General features: G+C 44.5%; 1 protein-coding gene across 5 annotated transcripts in view; it reads left to right on the top strand.

Moving 5' to 3' along the window:
• The window catches only part of SLC29A1 (solute carrier family 29 member 1 (Augustine blood group)), a 90,624-nt gene that overhangs the window by 60,869 nt on the left and 10,674 nt on the right, over positions 1–19,081 (top strand). For 4 of the 5 annotated variants that reach the window (XM_028724365.2, XM_028724364.2, XM_077925661.1 and 1 more), the window contains exons 2-10: positions 10,812–10,905; positions 13,698–13,779; positions 14,453–14,646; positions 15,146–15,285; positions 15,839–15,973; positions 16,427–16,524; positions 16,801–16,897; positions 18,390–18,481; positions 18,624–18,732. In XM_028724365.2, coding sequence (XP_028580198.2) covers positions 10,880–10,905; positions 13,698–13,779; positions 14,453–14,646; positions 15,146–15,285; positions 15,839–15,973; positions 16,427–16,524; positions 16,801–16,897; positions 18,390–18,481; positions 18,624–18,732 — 973 coding nt within the window. In that variant the 5' untranslated portion in view covers positions 10,812–10,879. Of the gene's footprint in view, positions 1–5,383; positions 5,408–10,811; positions 10,906–13,697; positions 13,780–14,452; positions 14,647–15,145; positions 15,286–15,838; positions 15,974–16,426; positions 16,525–16,800; positions 16,898–18,389; positions 18,482–18,623; positions 18,733–19,081 lie in introns of those variants that run through there. The other variant, XM_077925662.1, reaches the window with a different exon arrangement.

The raw sequence follows: 19,081 nt of genomic DNA, 5'->3' as shown, positions 1-19,081 counted from the left end.
TGTGGAAACTAGGGGAGTTTGTGGTGTACACAGATCAAGTCTGATTTTCATGAAATGTGGGAGAGTGGGCAGCCTTCAGTGTGAAATAGAAAAATATATATGTTTGTTTACAAACTGCAGTGCACCTGGAGTAAAGTTCTTCCAGTCCATCCTTTTTTCACTCCTACTGTGTTTATTCTAAGGAACTGGGGGATGTTACACTCCAATCTCGTGGTCCCCTGCTTACACAGGGACATCAAAGGAGGAAGATGTGCCTGACCTCTGGAGCAGAGAAAAGCTTATCAGCTTAAAAACAGGGGGAAGGAAGGAAGGGGGAAGAGATTTCGGCATCCTTTTGAACTCCAAACAAAGGACTTGCTATTCAGAATGTGTGAAACATTCTGGGTACTGTGTAGTAACGTAAAGGAGGGCTAAATAGCAAAAAATAATTGACCCAAGTTAAATATCTGCTTGATCTGCTCTGAGCTGACAATGAAATAACAGCAGTCGCTCTGTGTGTGCATGGTACTGGGTCCCCCCAAAATGTGGCCTCCCTGTTAGTAGGTTAACTGCAGAATTAGCCTTAACAGCACAATCCTAGGCATGTCTGCTCAGATGTAAGTCTCATTGGTCTCATGTGCGCTTACTACCAGGTAAGTGTGCATAGGATTGCAGCCTAAAGCTACGAAACCCGGTATATATGGCTGTTGTGTGGATATACTGAGCCCTGAACAACTTTGGCCCAGGATACCTAAAGGACCACCTGAGCCCTTGTATCACAGTTTGATCTTCGGAAGGAGCACTGCTAGTTGTCCTTTGTTGGGCATTTAGCATCACTGGTCCTACCCAAGCTGTGGAACACTCTTCCAGCAGAGATTTGGCAGGCATCCTTGTTTTGGACTTCCAGGCATCTCTTGAAGGCTTTTTATGCCAACAGGCCTATGTAGTTGCATAAAGCACATCATTTAGCCAAATGCTGTAATGATAATCCTGTACTGGTTTTAATGGTGCTTTGTGTTTTATCAACATGCACTGCCTTGATATGGTAATAGTGGTATAAGACCACTTCAATAAGTAAATAAGATAAAATAAAACTATACTATACTATATGAATCAAATCCTTCTTAGATTTACTGGGTACCTGCAGTTTTCTGGCAGTAATTCCTGTTTAGTGTTTTTCAGTCAGTACATTCACAGGAGCTGCCACAGGTTTGTTGACTTTGGGGAAAGGAGAAGACAATAACTTCCTTCTGGGGTGTAACAAAGACTGCCACAAAGCAAATTCTAACTCTCAGAATGCAGAATAAAATTTAGAACTTATCTGCTGTGCACAATTACAAGGTTTTGCGGGTTTTCTTTAGAAAGCACGTCCATGGAAACTGGCCACAGCAAACGGATATAGTTCATATTGCCATTCTGATTCCTTTTACCACATCCCTAAATTCATTCCAAAGAAAGCAGTGTTGTGTTGATTTGGAGGCGATGTCAGAACAAGGGCAAAAATTGAAAGGAAGCAATGTTGAAACAAGGAAAATATTACTTAGGCACTCTTCTCTTACCAGCAATGCTGCAGAGAACAAGTGAGTCATTGAGCACAGATCAGTATAGGAAAAAGCTCACCTGCTCTCAGTACCCTCTGTTTAGTTCCCTCTAACTCCTTTGGCCCCTTCCCTTGCTTGGAGCAGTCATCCCCCGTCCCTCCTCCATCAAGTTAAGTTCCTCCTTTTAACACATTCTATTGCAAACCTTTCCTTGTTGACTGAATCTAATTTTGCCAGCCAAGTCTGCTAAACCATTCCTTCGTCTATGCTAATCTTTTTTCTAATTTCTGGTTCCCCCGCCTCCACTGTCTTACTGAAGTTTTGCTACATGTTACACATGGATGAGTAAACCTCCAATAGACGCTTTCGTAAAGAAAAGTAGCAGGGCCAGCCCTACCGTTAGGCAGAATGAGGTGGGAGGTGCTGGAAGGCTCAGAGTGGCTGCAAAGAGTTGGAGAACAGAACTGTGTGTGCCCCATATGACCAGCCCTGCACTCGCCAAGCTAGCTTGCTGCTCTCAGGTGAGGCGCAGTTGGTGCTGTGGTCTAAACCACTGAACTTCTTGGGCTTACAGATCGGAAGGTTGGCAGTTTGAATCTGCGCAACGGGGTGAGCTGTTGCTCTGTCCCAGCTTCTGCCAAGCTAGCAGTTCTAAAGCACACCAGTGCAAGTAGATAAATAGGTACCACTGTGGTGGGAAGGTAAACGGCATTTCCTTGTGCTCTGGTTTCCGTCACAGTGTTCCATTGCACCAGAAGTGGTTTAGTCATGCTGGCCACATGACCCGGAAAGCTGTCTGTGGACAAATGCCGACTCCCTCAGTCTGAAAAACGAGATGAGTGCCACACCCCATAGTCATCTTTGACTAGAATTAACCATCCAGGGGCCCTTTACATTTTACCTTTACTGGATGATGCCAGTGTTGACATAAGAGTCCCTGAAAAGTAGCTTCTGGAAGGTGAGATAGAGAAAGAGAGGCAGAGGGGAGGGGATATATAATGCTTTCCTTGCTACCCATGTTTTAACTCAATACTACTCATGTATCCAGTGCTTTCGCCTTTGTGGAATTCTAGATTTGTCCTTGCAGGGCTTTTTTTCAGCCAGAACTCACTTCTGGCACCTCTCAGGTGGGCGCCATTGCCATTGTAAGTGAAGAAAGGAGGCGTTCATTGTGAGTTCCGGCACCTCATTTTTCTAGAAATACAGCACTGTAATAGGGTATACACACAGCTGAAATCCCACTGGGGATTGGGTGGGAGAGGGGGTTTGGAGCAGAAAAATTGGTGGTGGGGAAAGAATTAATTCTGTAGAGACACATACAAAAGCTTCTCTGCTTAAAATTGCCTTACCCCTAAGCCACTTTTCTTTCCTGAAGGTTTGCCTTCAGGGATTTGTTATTCATGTTAGTATATGCATATTTAGACCCTTCAAATGTAGCACGCACACACCCTACCACCGCCACCCACACACAAAAGTTGTGCCTATCAGTGGCTATTAGATTGCCAGGTGTTGGGGACAAATGCCAGGAGGAGTTTGTCGCTGTCAAACCCCGCTTCTTCTGAGCTTCCTTGGGATTGTGTTTTCTGTCTTTCTGGGGCTCCCTTTCCTCAAAAGAGGCAAATTTCCTAGTCAAGAGAAAACCTGGACAGCTTTGTGGCACTTTGAAAAATATCCAGGTGATAACATTACACAATCAGTTCTAGGAAAGATATACTGTATGGACTGTCCTTCAGAAAGGTAAATGCCCTCTTTTATTTTTTGATAGTCCATTTTCCTAAAGGCGCATTGCCATTACCTTTGAAGCGCCCCATTACACTTTGCTGTGACAGTGCTGTGAACATTTGTAATGTCCTCCACATGTACCAGCAACTGGCTCTAGGCTGCAGAATTGTGCAAGAAACCTGACCTGAACTATGTTTGCTGACTGACCATACCCAAGAGGCTTGTTGTTATAAACCTTATCAAATTACTTGGTTATCACGTAGGAGTGTCCAAACATTTTAGGTTGCCCTAACTTACTTTGCCCTGGTCATGTTCCCCAAGCTGGTGCTATCCATATGTTCTGGACTACAAATCCCCCCACCATGCTGGCCACAGCTGGTTGGAGTTTGTAGTGCAAGACATCAAGGGCAGCAGGCTGGGGAAGATTGCATTAGTCTGGGATGGCTGAATTACTCTTGTGGTAGGGAAGTTTGTACCATCAGGGCACCTTCCCACCCACTCCACCCCTAGTTGTTTAGCACTGCCTCATTTCTCAGAAAGAAAACACAGCTTTCTTTGGAAAGGATTTGGAGGCATGTGGCGAAAGCAACCAGGAAGACCACAATGAGCCATGTCCGTTGTGGCTTTTCTCCCATGCACATCCTTTCCAAAGGGTTCTGGGTTTATGCCCACAGAACTGTGTCCCTAGCATGGATGACGGATTCAGTTTGTATTTTCCAGCCCATGAGTTAAATTCCCCTTCATAGCTTTGTGGGCACCTGCAAAAGTAAAATAGGTAATCTGAGTAGATGTGTATAATGAAGCCTTCCTGAGAAGGTGCTGGACTTTGCCGTGTCTGAACAACTGGCATCCTGTAGTAGGGAATTGAGATTCAAGTAAGGCTTTTAACAAAGTCCCCCATAATATTGCAGAGAAGCTGGTAAAATGTAAGCCAGATGAGGAGTAGTGAATGCTGCAGAAAACAGAATAAGGATTCAATTTGACCTTAACAGATGGGAGAACTGGGCCAAAACTAACAAAATGATAGTTAGACTATGTTCTGCACATAGTCAGGAATAACCAGCTGCACAAATATAAGTTGGAGGACACCTGGATTGCCCATAGTACCTGTGAAAATGATATAGGGTCTTAGTAGACCACAAGTTGAACGTGAATCAACAGTGTGATGTAGCAGCAAAAAACCCACCTAATGCTGTTCTAGGCTGCATCAACAGAAATCAAGTGTCCAAATCAAGGGAAGTAATAGTACCACTCTAGTCTGTTTTGGTCAGACCCCACCTAGAATACTGTGTCCAGTTCTAGGCACCACAATTTAAGAAGGATGTTGACAAGCTGGAGAGTATGCAGAAGAGGGCGACCAAGATGATCAAGGGGCTAGAAACCAAGCCTTATGAGGAATGGTTGAGGGAGCTGGTTATGTTTAGCCTGGAAAAGAGGAAACTGAGGGGAGATATGATAGCCATCTTCAGATATCTAAAGGGCTGTCACATGGAAGATGGAGAAAGCTTGCTTTCTCCTGCTCTGGAGGGTAGACCCAATTCAATGGCTTCAAATTACAAGGAAAGAGATTCTGGCTAAACATGAGGAAGAACTTTCTGACAGAACTGTTTAACAGTGAGGGGAATGGACTCCCTTGGGAGGTGGTGGACTCTGCTTCACTGGCGATTGGGTGGCCATCTGTCATGAATGCGTTCAACTAAAGCACCGCTCTGCATTGCAGGGGGTTGGACTAGATGGCCTCTGGTGTCCCTTCCGACTCTACAGTTCTATGATTCTATGAAATGCAACTCCTGCCCTTCCTGATAAGAAGAGAGCAGAGGGGAGTTGGGTGTTAGTGACAAACACAGACTAGCTCGACCCAGCAGATACTGCAGACCTACTTAGCATTCCTGACAGAGACAAGCATCCTCCATCCCCACCATAATCCCAGAGTTGGCAGCCGCAGCTGCTCCTACCCATTATGTGTTTACTTAAGCCGTGACTCAAGCGACAGACCAGATGTAGCGCCAGACACTGATCTGACCGCAAGTCAGATCCAGCCCATGATTCTGACATGGTCTTTGCCCCATGTCAGTCTCAAAAACAGTGGAAAGCAAAACACATATCCACTCCTTTCAAATACACGGCTCCCAGCACAGGACTAGGCTCAGCAAACTTGAGACACGGTAAGTGCCAGTTTCCATTCCATCTGGCTTAAATTCTCTCTTGTTTCCAAGGCAGGAAAGCTGTGCTTCTCCTCACTCTTGGACTTGTATCTGGAGCCTCTTTCTGTGGTGGAAGCAGGGACTGTGTTGGAGAGAGAGAGAGAGAGAGAGAGAGAGAGAGAGAGAGAGAGAGAGAGGAGAAGCTTTGTACCCTGGTGAGGGTCATGGAGTGTTGTGTTCACAGGTTGGCCAGATTGCCGTGAGGCAGTGGCGTAGCGTGGGGGGTGCAGGGGGGGCCGGCCGCACCGGGCGCAACATCTGGGGTTAGGGCAAATCCACAGGTTAGGGGGCGCGAATCCACGGGCTAGGGGGCGCAAATCCACGGGTTAGGGGGCGCAAATTACTTGCCTTGCCCCGGGTGCTGACAACCCACGCTACGCCACTGCCATGAGGGCAGATTGATACCCAGCTGAAGTATCAAGTAGCAAATAATCTTAAGAACACTCAGGAACACAAAGACGAATTTGAAACTGTATGGCGCACGCTTGTTTCCAGTACATTAGAAAGGACAGTGTTGCCTTTTCACCCATGGCTCACTTTAGGACCATCTGTTAAGAGAAGAGAGTAGAAGACACCTAACCAGTGGTTCTAAACCACGTCCAAACTTTATTTTGACTTTATTATTTACATTGTATGAGCATGGAATGTTTCTTGGAGGGTGGGGGTATATGGGGATTGTTTGTTATACAGTAGTACCTTGGGTTACAGACGCTTCAGGTTACAGACTCCGCTAACCCAGAAATAGTACCTCAGATTAAGAACTTTGCTTCAGAATGAGAACAGAAATTGTGTTGCAGCAGCAGAGGGAGACCCCATTAGCTAAAGTGGTACCTCAGGTTAAGAACAGTTTCAGGTTAAGAACGGACCTCCAGAACGAATTTAGTTCTTAACCCGAGGTACCACTCTATGTATATTTGTTTAGAAACTTAAAAGAAAAGTATAGGCTGAAGCCATGTTCAAGAAAGAATATAGATGAGAGATAGTTCGTAAGATACAGAGTGGCCTACATGTAGCAAAGGACTCTACACAGTGCACCCCAATTGTCTGAGGCTGCTTTTGCATGCAAAAGTATAGCCTGACCCATCACAGATCCAGCTGAAATTTCCTGGCAGTAATGAACATGGCAGCACATTTCTCAGCTGCTGCACTGATTGGACTTGTCACAGGGATGCTGGATGTCTGGAGGACTTGGTTCTCACAACGTGGTTTTCCATGCCAGTTCATACACAGAAACACACGTGCCAAGCCTTGTCTTGTCCTGTAATGCTAACACTCAGATGTAAAATACTTGAGTCTTTGGGAAAAAAATAAATTTAAATCATTGTGAGCTTTTACCAGAAAAGAGAAGAGAAAAATCTCTGTGTACCCTTTTACTTTTCCCTGAAATGCAATGCTGTTTCAAACTTCTCTTTCAAACCACCATGGTTAGAAATGTATTTTGAAATGAAAGTTGTGATGCTCTGGATCATAGTGGCAATCTCTGCCTTTTACAGAAGTGCCTGAGGGCTTGGGTGTGATTCATGGTATGTATGTTGCTTGCACCTGGCTAAAAGCATGAAGAAAAAATCCTGCAGCTTCCAGGGAACCTGGTGTTTTTGCATGATGCCCTTTAGGATTATGGGCTTTCAAAGCATTTTGCAATTCTGAGACCAGGGCATTTCTTCCGCTTGAAAATGAAAGTCCAGCTTCAGCCCCAAATTTGGCACCAGTGGGGTGATATCCTACTATGGTATATCTCTGCACTGCAGTGGAGCATGTGCCACCTGTGGGAATGGTTCTGTTTTGGATTTGTGTGATTTGTACCATCCTTTATCCTTATGGTTCCTTATTGATAGTTACTTGCTCTTTGTGTGTGTAATACTGTAGTTAACAGTACAGATAGATATAAAAAAATATTGTGGGCTTTGTGGAGAGAAAGAGAATGTAAGAGAAAAAGAGAATGTAACGAAGAACCTGGAATGATAATTCATATGTGATGAGGTTGCAAGGAAATAAAGAAGTTTTGGGGAATGATACATGAGGAACTTAAGAAAATGCTATAAAAAACCTTGTTAAAAAATCCTGAAGCTTATCTGTTATGGTTGGTGGGCAAAGACATACCTCATATGAAAAAAACAATCTTTTTATATGCAACAACAGCTGCCAGGGTAGTGATTGCCACTAAATGGAAATCTCAGGACACACCAACAAAGGAAGAGTGGATTTGTAAATTAAGTGAGTATATAGAATTGGCAAAATTAACTTCAATTATAAGATATCAATCAAATCAAAAGTTAAGAATGGAGTGGAAGTATTTCGAAGACTATATGTCAAAATATTGTTCTAAAAAGGACATGCTAATAGGCTTAGAATAAAAAATGCAAGCAATAACAAAAACCAATAAAGAAAGAAGGAAAAATCAGAATTTAACAAAAATAATTTATTATAGAATGCAAGGGGGGGGAGGTAGAAAGAAATATAAAGAAGTTGAATTGCTGTGGAGGGAAGTAGAGGGTAGGTGGTGGGTTTTATAATTAAGTGTATAATTATACAGCTGTTGTAATTTAGATATTATATTTTATGTGAGGGAATCATTGGGAATTTTGGTTATTATGTATATATGTTAAGTTTCAATAAAGATCTTTGGGGGGGAGAGAAAAAAAAGAGAAGTACGTCTTTGTAACTAGTGGTGGCATGGGCACTAGCCAATAGGTACCTGTGGCATGTGCGCAACTGAACTTACTGTATTCCAAACTGCAGCTGCTTTTTGCAGATAAATTGCATTTCCCCATCAACATAAGTACTACAGTGGAAAGGAAATCTGGATTACCCAAACAATGTGAGTAACAGCTCTATGTTCACGGTGCAATAAAACAATAGTCTTGAAATACCTAGTGGTATAACAGGCCATTATTGCAAGCCTTGGGGAGAAAAGACCAAGGGGAAACTCTGGTCTCCTCTGAGTCCAAGGAAGGCTGGGAAAGTATTGCAGCAGAAGGAAGGGAGAAGTGATTATGTGCCCTTTGTCAAATGGGGCCATATAAATGTGATAAGAATGAGATGGATAAAGACTGTAAATCAATTTGTACACTAATTATGCTGTAAAAAGTATTTATTTATTGTGCATGCTTTAGCAGAATCACAGAGATTCAGTGTATGTGCAGTGCAGACAAGTAAGACAAGTAAGAGAGTTTTGGGGGGGAAATCTCAGGACCTGGCACAAATAGATGTCAAACAGCTTTTAAATATAACCAGCTAAGCTCCATTCTTATGCAACTGGAATTTGCATATTTGCTGTAGCCAGTACTTAAGTCACCGCAGGAGCTGTGGTTTTGACCTCTTCATTTCATGTATGAAAGATGCTAAGCTTTAGTGGGAAAGCGAGAAATGTTGTCAAGGCAGGAATCTGTCTCTTCAATCTGCATAAAAAGAACAAGTTGGCAAACCACGCGGAAGACTTTTTGTTTTAACGATTTCACGATATGTTGTTCATTTCTTCAGACTGTACCCAGTTAAAGTTTCTTGAAGTATTAAGTGATACGGAAGTGCTTTAAAATAAATAAATGTCACATGCCCACAGGAGCGAAATCCCAATTCAAAGAGATGATGTTTGGGTAGCACCTTCCCATTAATAGTTATTTCATTTTGTACTGTCTAATCTGAAGATCACTTTCTCCATGTCATGGTATAAAGCAGATGATAAGTCTGTCCCCTCCCCCCCCCCCCAAAAAATGCATAATTTTTTTTCCAGGGGGAAATCAAGTTTGATGGGAAATTGCTGTCTCTTGTTAGGAGCAGGGAGCAAAAACTTTATAAAGTATCCCAGAGTGATGCTCTTTCTTTGCATCCTATTATGCTTGTGTATGGAAGTCTTTGGAAGGAGGCTGTGATGTGCCCAGGCTGTGGATGCCGTAGAGTTATGGGCAATAATGGGAGAGGGCAAAGGGCTCACAAGTCCAGACTTACGTGTGGATCAGATTGGAACTACTGTATCTGCTCTCTATCCAAGAAATATTGCATATTGCTATGACGCGGGACGCGGGTGGCGCTGTGGGTAAAACCTCAGCGCCTAGAACTTGCCGATCATCAGGTCGGCAGTTCGAATCCCCACGGCGGGGTGCGCTCCCGTTGCTCGGTCCCAGCGCCTGCCAACCTAGCAGTTCGAAAGCACCCCCGGGTGCAAGTAGATAAATAGGGACCGCTTACTAGCGGGAAGGTAAACGGCGTTTCCGTGTGCTGCGCTGGCTCGCCAGATGCAGCTTGTCACGCTGGCCACGTGACCCGGAAGTGTCTCCGGACAGCGCTGGCCCCCGGCCTCTTAAGCGAGATGGGCGCGCAACCCCAGAGTCGGACCCGACTAGCCCGTACGGGCAGGGGTACCTTTACCTTTACCTTTATGATTGTGCCTGTGTAGCAACATGGTCTTGTTTGCTCTCCTAGTCCTTTATCACGTCAGATGTTGGTTTCTCTTCACCTTGTCCCCCAACTTCTACTTGTTGTCTTTTGATTGCTTGATCACGTAAGATCTTTTATGTTGGCTGCTCTACCTCTGGCCTTTTCCACTGTTGTTTCTGCTTACTCAGATTTCCATCGCTGTATTTGTGTGTAGATTTCTGGACGGTATTCATCCCCATTTTCCCATTACTGATGCAGTTCTCAGCCTTTGGTAAATAGAACATTGTGTGTGGAAGGTGGGAGAGCTAGGAGTGAAATGGGGAATATATAATTATGGCAAATCAGTAACAGCCCAGTAGTAACCTGTTGTGTGCAACTTCTGAAAGGGCACAAGGATTACATCCAGGTCGTGTAATGAGATGGACCTGTGTGAGAGTTAAAGGGATGGATCTACAACAAATCCCTGCTGAGAGCATTTCCCCAGTATTCACAAGCAAGATTTCCTTTTTAAAATGCCACTGCTAAATGTGTTTTTGCATATATTTTCTAGAGAGGTCAACAAGGGCACTGTGTATTAAATTTTCTATTTGTGATCCTGAGGACTAGAAACTTTTAAAAAAAAATTGGAGACAAGCTTGTCTGTAAGCCAGCATATTCTATTCTAGAAATCCACATGCATCCTTGTTCTGTTCAGCTGCTTCAGTACTGATGTCTAGAACCACCAGTAATTCTAGATCCTTTCAGTTTCTTTGGATTCTATGAACAATTTCATTGGACTCCATTGTTCTGGCTTCTCATTAACTGTTTTTTTTCTTTCCTTTTAAAAAAAAAATCTATTACTTTTATTTGAGCATAACGAACAACCAAATATTTTCAATGAAGCTCTGCGGTCTTGTCAATATATGGTGCAAGATGTATAATATATTCATAGTAATCTAATGCAGCAAAATTAATCAGTAACTAACCTTTTTCTTTTCTTTTGACCCTCCAGGGGGCCAGCTGTGAAGTGAAGCAGTGAGAGAATTTGCTACACACAAGAAACACCTTCAAAGTGCCAAAATGACAGGCAACAGCCCTCAGGACAGGTATGGTTGGGGCGCAATGAAAGGAAACTGCCTGTGTATATGGGCAAATGCAAACACACACACACACACACACACACACACACACACACACACACACGTGTGTTTATTTAGCACCAGGCCCACCATTAACACACAACACATCTGCTGGAGTCCTACTACCTTATCAGGGATCACTGCTGACAGCTACTTTAGACCACCTTTAAAAACAATGTTTTTGGTGGTCCAGTTTGTGCCCATGCAACTTGGTCTGGGAGTCCCTGTGATTTTAATGTCCTACAATACCCTGGATTGATGCTATCTCAGGGGCATTGTGGGTAATTTTAAAGGTGTATACTTCCAGACTGAGCTGCCTGCTCATCAGAGCATGGCTACTGCCTTCTATGGTCACTAGGTAAGTCTGCTACTTACCTAGCAGACTTACCTAGTGACCATGGTAGACCAAGCACTAGGGCACTTTAACAAAGACACCCCACTAAAGCCTGGAGCCAGCTTTGCTAGCACTGTACGAAACAGCCCCTTCTTTTCCTACGCCTTGATTTTGATGTCACATGACACATTTCCCCCCACATGGAACTAGGAAGCTGCCTTTATATTGATTCAAGCCAAGGAGCCATCTAGCTCAGTACTGTCAACACTGACTGGCAGCAGTTCTCCAGAGTTTCAGGCAAAAGTCTTTGTCAGCCCCAGTTGGACCTGAATTGAACCCAGGACCTTTCGTCTGACTCATTGTATGGGAAACGTAGTGTGAGTGTTTTGGATGACTGGATTTATGTTCCGATGACTGCACTGATGTCTCTTAAGAGACTTCCTTGTTCCGAGGCAGGAGCAACAACAAACAGAATCAATTGGCAGTGGAAAAGCTGTGGCAGTCCCTTTTAAAAAATGAGCTCTGTCTCTTCGCCTGCTTCTGAATCTCCTTCCTAGCTTTGTTCACCACGAACTTCTCACTTTCTGACATAAGAAGCAGGCAACATGCTTAGCGCAGAGGGCCCCTGGCACGAGCCACAGAAAGAAATTCCAGAGCTTGAACAAAGCCTCTGTGCTCTTGCTTCCTAAATGGAAGCCGTGGCAATGCTGCTTGCCAGGAGACCATGCATAAAATAAATCACATTTTTACACCATTCCCCTTGCTGTAGGTACCTTGCCTCATTTTAGCCACCACCCAAAACCTCCTTTGCCACAAATCTGGTACTTTATCCTATGTTGAACATGTTAGCATTGTTGTATGAATGATCCTAAGAGACTGGGCAAGTATTCTCCCACTCAACGCTTCTGTGACTGTCATAAAAGATAGCAAAGAAGGATACCCCCCCCCCCGCCTCTGTGTTTCCATGCTTGGTGCCTGAGTGCTTTGGAAGATCACATATTTACTCAATTAAAAAAAATAAAATTGGCCAAGCACACTTATTCATTAGCCCAGGCAAACACATGCTTAAATTTATCTTGCCGAAATCAAACTTAACTGTAGCTGCATCGTACACTCATTTGTTTGTTTAGAGCTACAGATGGTCCATCCCAAGTCTCGAGATGAGAATTATTTGTATACGAGATGGATCCATGTCCCCAACAAGCTCACATATTAAGTTTGAAGGACGTGGAGGAAATGAAATGAGAATAGTACTGAAGTTACCTCACAGAGTCTGGCGAGAACTAGCAGAGCAAAGGATCTTGAAAGGATTTATATAGAACCTTCCCTGGCCTTGTGCCCTCTGGATGTTTTGGACTCGACTCCCACGATCCCTGACCATTGGCCATGGTGTCCAGGGCTAATGGGAGTTGTAGTCCCAAGCATTTGGAGGCTGGGAAAGGCTGATTTATATTGTACTCAAGAGATTTTAATAAGAACCTACAAGTTGCCCCTTACTAGCTCTGGGGCTATATATAGCCTGAAGGGCATATTTATAAAAATGGTTGCTCAATTTCCCACCACTGCAGCCTCGATCCCAACATATAAACATCTTGTTGAAAGACGAAGGTCTTTCAGTAGGCTCTCAAAATCAACAGAGATGGCACCTTTTAAACATGCAAGTAGAGGGGATTCCAAGGGGTAGGTGCTGCAACCCCAAAAACCCTAGATTGTGTGGAATGGACCTCCTGATGTGATGTAAACTGCAGCAGGCACTCAACTGCAGAGTGCAACTGTTTTGTGTTGGCGTCAACCCAGATCAGCCTATTGGTCTCCTTTGGTTACTAGCGTTCCAGCACGGGATAGTGGGATTCTCCAGGTGAGGAAGGAGCAAGATGTGACTGCCCTGCTGGTTGCTACAACAGTATAGCTTACTCTCTAGCTCAATCAGTACTTAATCTCAAGGTCTTGGGTTCAAGCCCTGCGTTGGGCAAAAGGGATTTGGACTGAAATGACCCTCATGGTGCCTTTCAATTCTACAGTTCTATGATTATTTGTTTGTTTGTTTGTTTGTTTGTTTGTTTTCTGCCCCAAGGGTAGCATTTTATTTATTTAGTAGAAAATTAATTTATTTTCTTTACTCCAAGGGTTCTCAGCCTCCCCCTTCTATCCTTGCAACAGCCCTGTGAGATGGGTTAGATTGAGAAATGGTGGACTTCATGGCTGAGTCACAATCTGAATCCTGGTCCAACAATCTCTTAGTCATTGCACCGCACTGGCTCTCCGGCATGTTTAGCACCTTTTGCACTTACAGCGTTTCTAACATTCATTTAATCCTTGAGCGGTATGCAACGTTTTGCAATATAGAAATGTCTTAAATGGCTAGGCTGTCCCTTGTCCAGGAGCTCCCATTTAAGTCCCCATTTGTTGTTCTTGTTTCTTGCAGGTATAAGGCTGTCTGGCTGATCTTTTTCATTCTTGGCCTTGGGACACTTTTGCCATGGAATTTTTTCATGACTGCTACGGGGGTAAGTTCAAGGGAGATGGGAGCCACTTGTGTATATATAGTTGATGTGTTTGGTACTAGAGGCCTTCACCAGGGCTGGCCCAAATCAGGGATTCCCAAGCTGTGTGTCAGGGTACCCTAGTGTGATGCTAGAGGGACTGAAATGCACCTTGAAGAATCAGATTGTTTCTTGGATGCATCCACCACAGCACATTGCTCCACAAGACCAGATTAAGAAGCATGGTGGCTCTGTGTTAGTCTGTGTCCAAGACACTGTAGTCACTTTTACTTCAGTGGGACTTCATTACAGCCACTTCCTGTGGCTTGCACCCATACATAGGAGGTGCCTTTTGATGAGGATTGCTTGATGAATATGAGCAGCGATAAGGGCAACTGTTCTGCCCAAACCCCTTCTATCCCAGGGGTAGCACCCAAGGCGAGCCAGCCTGGACCTTCCCATTGGAAAGGTGTTTTATCTTTCCAAGATGAATCTCTTCAAGGCATTTATGAGGATCCATCCCCCGCAAAAAAACACGCAAAACAGCTCTTTGGTTTGCCGTCAGAAACATGGCTTAGCATGATTTAGAGTTGATTATTTTAACAGGCGACGGAAAGCCCTGCTCAGTGAAGAACTTAGCAATTGCTTAGTAGTGAAGATTCTTTTCTTCGTGCTTTCCTCTGTCCACTCTCTGCAGTACTTTACTAGCCGCCTGAATGAGGATACTTACAACAATGTGTCCTCCATTGATCTCCATATGAACATGAATGACACAGAGACTGAGAAACCTCCTCCCACACACTTGCAGTCCATATTCAACAATGTGATGACACTCTGCGCCATGTTGCCTCTACTCATCTTTACCTGCCTCAACTCCTTCATCCACCAGAGGTGAGATCTTTGTAGTTTTCTTCCTGAAAGGAAGTCCTATGCTTCCTGCTTCGTCCCTCTCCTCCTTTTGGCCCAACAGTTGCATCGAGGGCAAGACAGCCTTGACATTTCCAATGGAAAGGAGCCTCTTTTTGATAGAGTTACAATCTTGGTGGATCATGTCCTTTTTGCATCTTTGTTGGGCTTTTTAGTTTTCGACAATGATTTGTTAATCATGTAATATGGCTTATGCTGTAACTGTGATGCTCTATTGCAGTGTTTCCCAACCTTGGGCCTCCAGCTGTTTTTGAACTACAATTCCCATCATCCCTGACCACTGGTCTTGCTAGCTAGGGATGATGGGAGTTGTAGTCCAAAAACAGCTGGAGGCCCAAGGTTGGGAAACACTGCTCTATTGTGTCATTATTTATTGTTTGTAAGCCCTTTTGGATTCATTTGAATGCATATCAAACAATCAGTCAATTTTCTCTTGCTCCCTCTGTCAATGTCAACTTGTTAGGATCCCTCAGCAAGTTCGGATCCTATGCAGCCTGGTGGCTATCCTGTTGGTCTTCCTGATAACAGCCATTGTAGTCAAGATCTCCATGGCTCCTTTGTCATTCTTCACTATCACCATGGTCAAGATAGTCTTCATCAATTGTAAGTGTGGGTCACTTGTAGACTGGCCTTGATGTTGACAGAATGGAATATAGACATTTCTCACATGCAACCCTTCACCAACGGAGAGAGAGAGAGAGTGAGCTTGTCTGAATGCAGGAAGGCAAATCCTGATTGCCTTTGGAGGAATGGGGATGCCAGAATTCACAGCTATGACTTTCATAGCAGAAGATATTGTAGGGACTTGGGTAAAGGATTATTTATTTATTTACAAAATTTTATAGACAGACAGACAGAGAGAGAGAGGTACTTGGTGTTGAAGTGAGAAAGTAGCTTCTTCATCTCTGTAAAACCTGCATATGGAAACTTAAGGCTGTCTAGGTATTGTTGGACTTACGGCTTCCATCACTCCTGGCAATTGGCAGTGGAGGCTGTAGAAGGAGTAGTCCTTCCCCAGCAAGGCTGAGTGTGGCATGTTTACCCTAGAGAGAGCATATTCAGGCTGCCTCCTGCTCCTCAGCACTGGGTGGTGTCACAATATCTCCTCTGCACCAGACCCCTCCACCACTCACCTCTCTGCCTTTTCTCCCTACAGCCTTTGGTGCCATTCTCCAGGGCAGCCTCTTTGGACTGGCAGGACTCTTGCCTGCCAGTTACACAGCGCCTATTATGAGCGGGCAGGGCCTTGCAGGGACATTTGCAGCTCTGGCCATGATCTGCGCTCTCGCCAGTGAGTATTGCTACACAACCACCCATCTCCTTTCAGTATAACAGCCTGGACTACTTGGGAGTATGAAATCTCAGATCAGAAGGAGCCCTTAGTGTATGTTCTTGGAAAGGCCTTCTCTTCACTGGGGTCTACCTTCTGTGGTCCCTAATCTTCATGGCCCTTCTCAGTCACAAACTGCAAGGCTTGTCCTTCACAAATGCCTGTGAAGGACAAACCTTGAGGTTTTTGTATCTTAAAAACCCTTGGCTCTGTGGTCATTATCACTGGTGACCTGCATTGTGTGTGTTGGTTTGTGACTGGACCTCCATGCAAAGGGTTGCATTAGATGACACCCTGGTTTGAAGCAGGAATCCCAAGGTTCCTAGAAACATAATTTTCAGGTGGCTGCCTCTGCTTTACCCTCAGGTGGGAGGGAAAGTTTCCCCAGTCACCATTTCTTTCCAAATCTTTCAGGTGGCTCTAAACTGGAAGACAGTGCCTTTGGTTACTTCATCACCGCCTGTGTCGTGATCCTAATGGCCATTGGCGCCTATATTATGTTGCCTCGTCTGGTAAGGATTTTCTTTTCTCTTAAGGTGGCCCTGAAATAGTGGGCAAGTGAGCAGTTCCTTGTATTCCTGGCCAATGGGCACCATTTTGCAGGGAGGTGGGAGCAGGCTCTGTGTCCCATTCTCAGTTATACAATAGGTCTGTGGAGCCACAGGGAGTCTCAGTTTTTTGCTTCAGAAGAGTTCCCAAGATCTTTCCCTTTGCCACCACTACGTTATAGTTGTTTTTACCTTCCACGCCAACACATGTTCTATGCTACGCCCTGGTTTTCTCAATAGGACTTCTTCCGCTACTACTCCATGAAGGATAAGACAGAATATCGGACCCATGAGGCCTACTCTGAGGTGGAAACCAAGATGGACCTCATCAAGAAAGGTAAAAGAAGGAAGAGATGATGGGCTGGGAAATGTGCTGCCAGTTCAGTTATGGGGGTAGGGAGTCCCTACCAGCACTTAGTAACAGTCAAAACATGCTTTAGTACAGGGCTGAGGAATCTGTGGCCCTCAAATTGTTGCTGGGCTACAACAGAATAGCCAATGGTCAGGGATAATGGCAGATTTTATCCAACATCTGGAAAGCCACATATTCCTCATCCCTGTTACAGAATATATGCAGCAAATTATAACTCCTCTAAGACACCAGTGGCCCGCTTTATATGGGCAATTCCCCAAGGTAAGATTAGGAGTACTTTTTGCCATCTATGGCAGGTCTGCCAACTATATGGCCACCATGGTGCAGGAATAGCCTGGCTACAATGATTCATGCACTGTAACCACAAGACGCAATTATTGCAGTGCGCTCGGTGTGGGGCTATCCTCGCACATCGCCTGGCGCAAAATGCTGTGGCTGCATCGCTGAGAGGGAGAGGCCAGCCCATAACTCGTTGCAGTGGCTGCCCATATGTTGCAGGATGTGGTTCAAGGTTCTTGTATTAATTTACCAGGCCCATAACAACTCGGCTCCAGGATATCATAAGGGGCCATCTGATCTCTTATATCCTGGCTCAAACACTGAAATCTTGAGTGGAGCCCCTGTTGGTGGTTCCCCACAGTTCAAATGCACCCCTCGTAACTATTAGGACCCACAACACTGGATGCATAGCTTCTATCTATGGAACTCCACACACACACACACACACACACAGAGAGAGAGAGAGAGAGAGAGAGAGAGAGAGAGAGAGAGAGATTAGACTCTCCTTGTTGAACTTCAGGCACATGGCAAAGACTTTCTTACTACAGAAGGAATTGTAGGGGAGTGTTTTGGATTTATAACACATTTTTACTTTTTTATTCTCTGCATGGTTATTCTCCGTATGATTTATCTGTATAAATAAATAGATTACATAAGCCACGGAACCCTTATGCTCAACTTGCATCCTATTCCCTGTTTTGGAACGATGGTCTCCATTGATGTGCACTGTTATAATCTCCCCTCTTCTACCAACCAACCCAGCATTTCTCGCTTGAACATTGGCCGATAATGTAAACATTTGAATATCCCTAGCACAAGGGGTGGGGAAATTTGTGGCCCTCCAGATGTTGCTGGACTCCAGTTCCCGTGATTCCCAGGAAGCATGGTCAATGGTTGGGGTGATGAGAGTTTTAGTACAATGTCGTCTAGAGAACCACAGGGTCCCCACCCCAGATCTGTTAGTGCTTTGTTAGGATTTTTTAAATTATTGTTTTAACTTTCGTGGGCCAGTTATTAACAACGTCCTATGAAAACCCATAATAAAAACAAGTTTAAAGGAAGTTTGGAGATGCATCCAGCAAATACTCAGGCATAGTGTGCTTTATCAGAAATGATCATAATAATAATTATTTTAAGAAGCATGAGAAATCATTCTAAACATTGTCTTTTTCTGCAGATGACCTCAATGGTGTGGAACCCCCACATGCTGCAAATGGGGGCTCCCGTGCACCAGACCACAACCCTTCAGTACTGAGCATTTTCAAAAAGGTATTGGAACTTAAAATGGGCCTTGGAAAAATTGGCTCTTCCAAGGTTGGGCCTTGGAATGGGCCTGTCCCACACCCACGTCTCTAGGGTTTTCTTGCCCTGAATTTGTCTTCATGTGTACCTATTCCATTTTCTTCACCAGATCTGGGTCATGGCTGCTTGTGTCTGCTTTGTCTTTACTGTCACTATTGGGGTCTTCCCAGCTGTCACTGCTGATGTAAAACCAACCATTGCGGGAAAGACACTTTGGGGTAAGTGAAAGTGCACTCCATTGTAAGTGGCTGGGGTCAGGACTATTGATGGCCAAACCCTGGGAGATTTTGGCAGACTAAAAAATAAATAAATACATGAATGGCCCACCCTTTATTGGGGGAGCTCAGAGCTCCTTACATAGGGACTCATAGGCAGCCTTTTATCCAGGAACTGACTTGGCTGGTGCCTGCTTAGCTTGAATAAAGTTATACCACCATCATGCCATCATCAGCTAAAGGTAAAGGTAAAGGTACCCCTGCCCGTACGGGCCAGTCTTGACAGACTCTAGGGTTGTGCGCCCATCTCACTCTATAGGCCGGGAGCCAGCGCTGTCCGGAGACACTTCCG

Source organism: Podarcis muralis, chromosome 3 (genome assembly GCF_964188315.1).
Source record: "Podarcis muralis chromosome 3, rPodMur119.hap1.1, whole genome shotgun sequence".
Taxonomy (NCBI): domain Eukaryota; kingdom Metazoa; phylum Chordata; class Lepidosauria; order Squamata; family Lacertidae; genus Podarcis; species Podarcis muralis.
The sequence above is the reverse complement of the archived record's forward strand: the minus strand, read 5'-3'. Positions and strand labels throughout refer to the sequence as shown.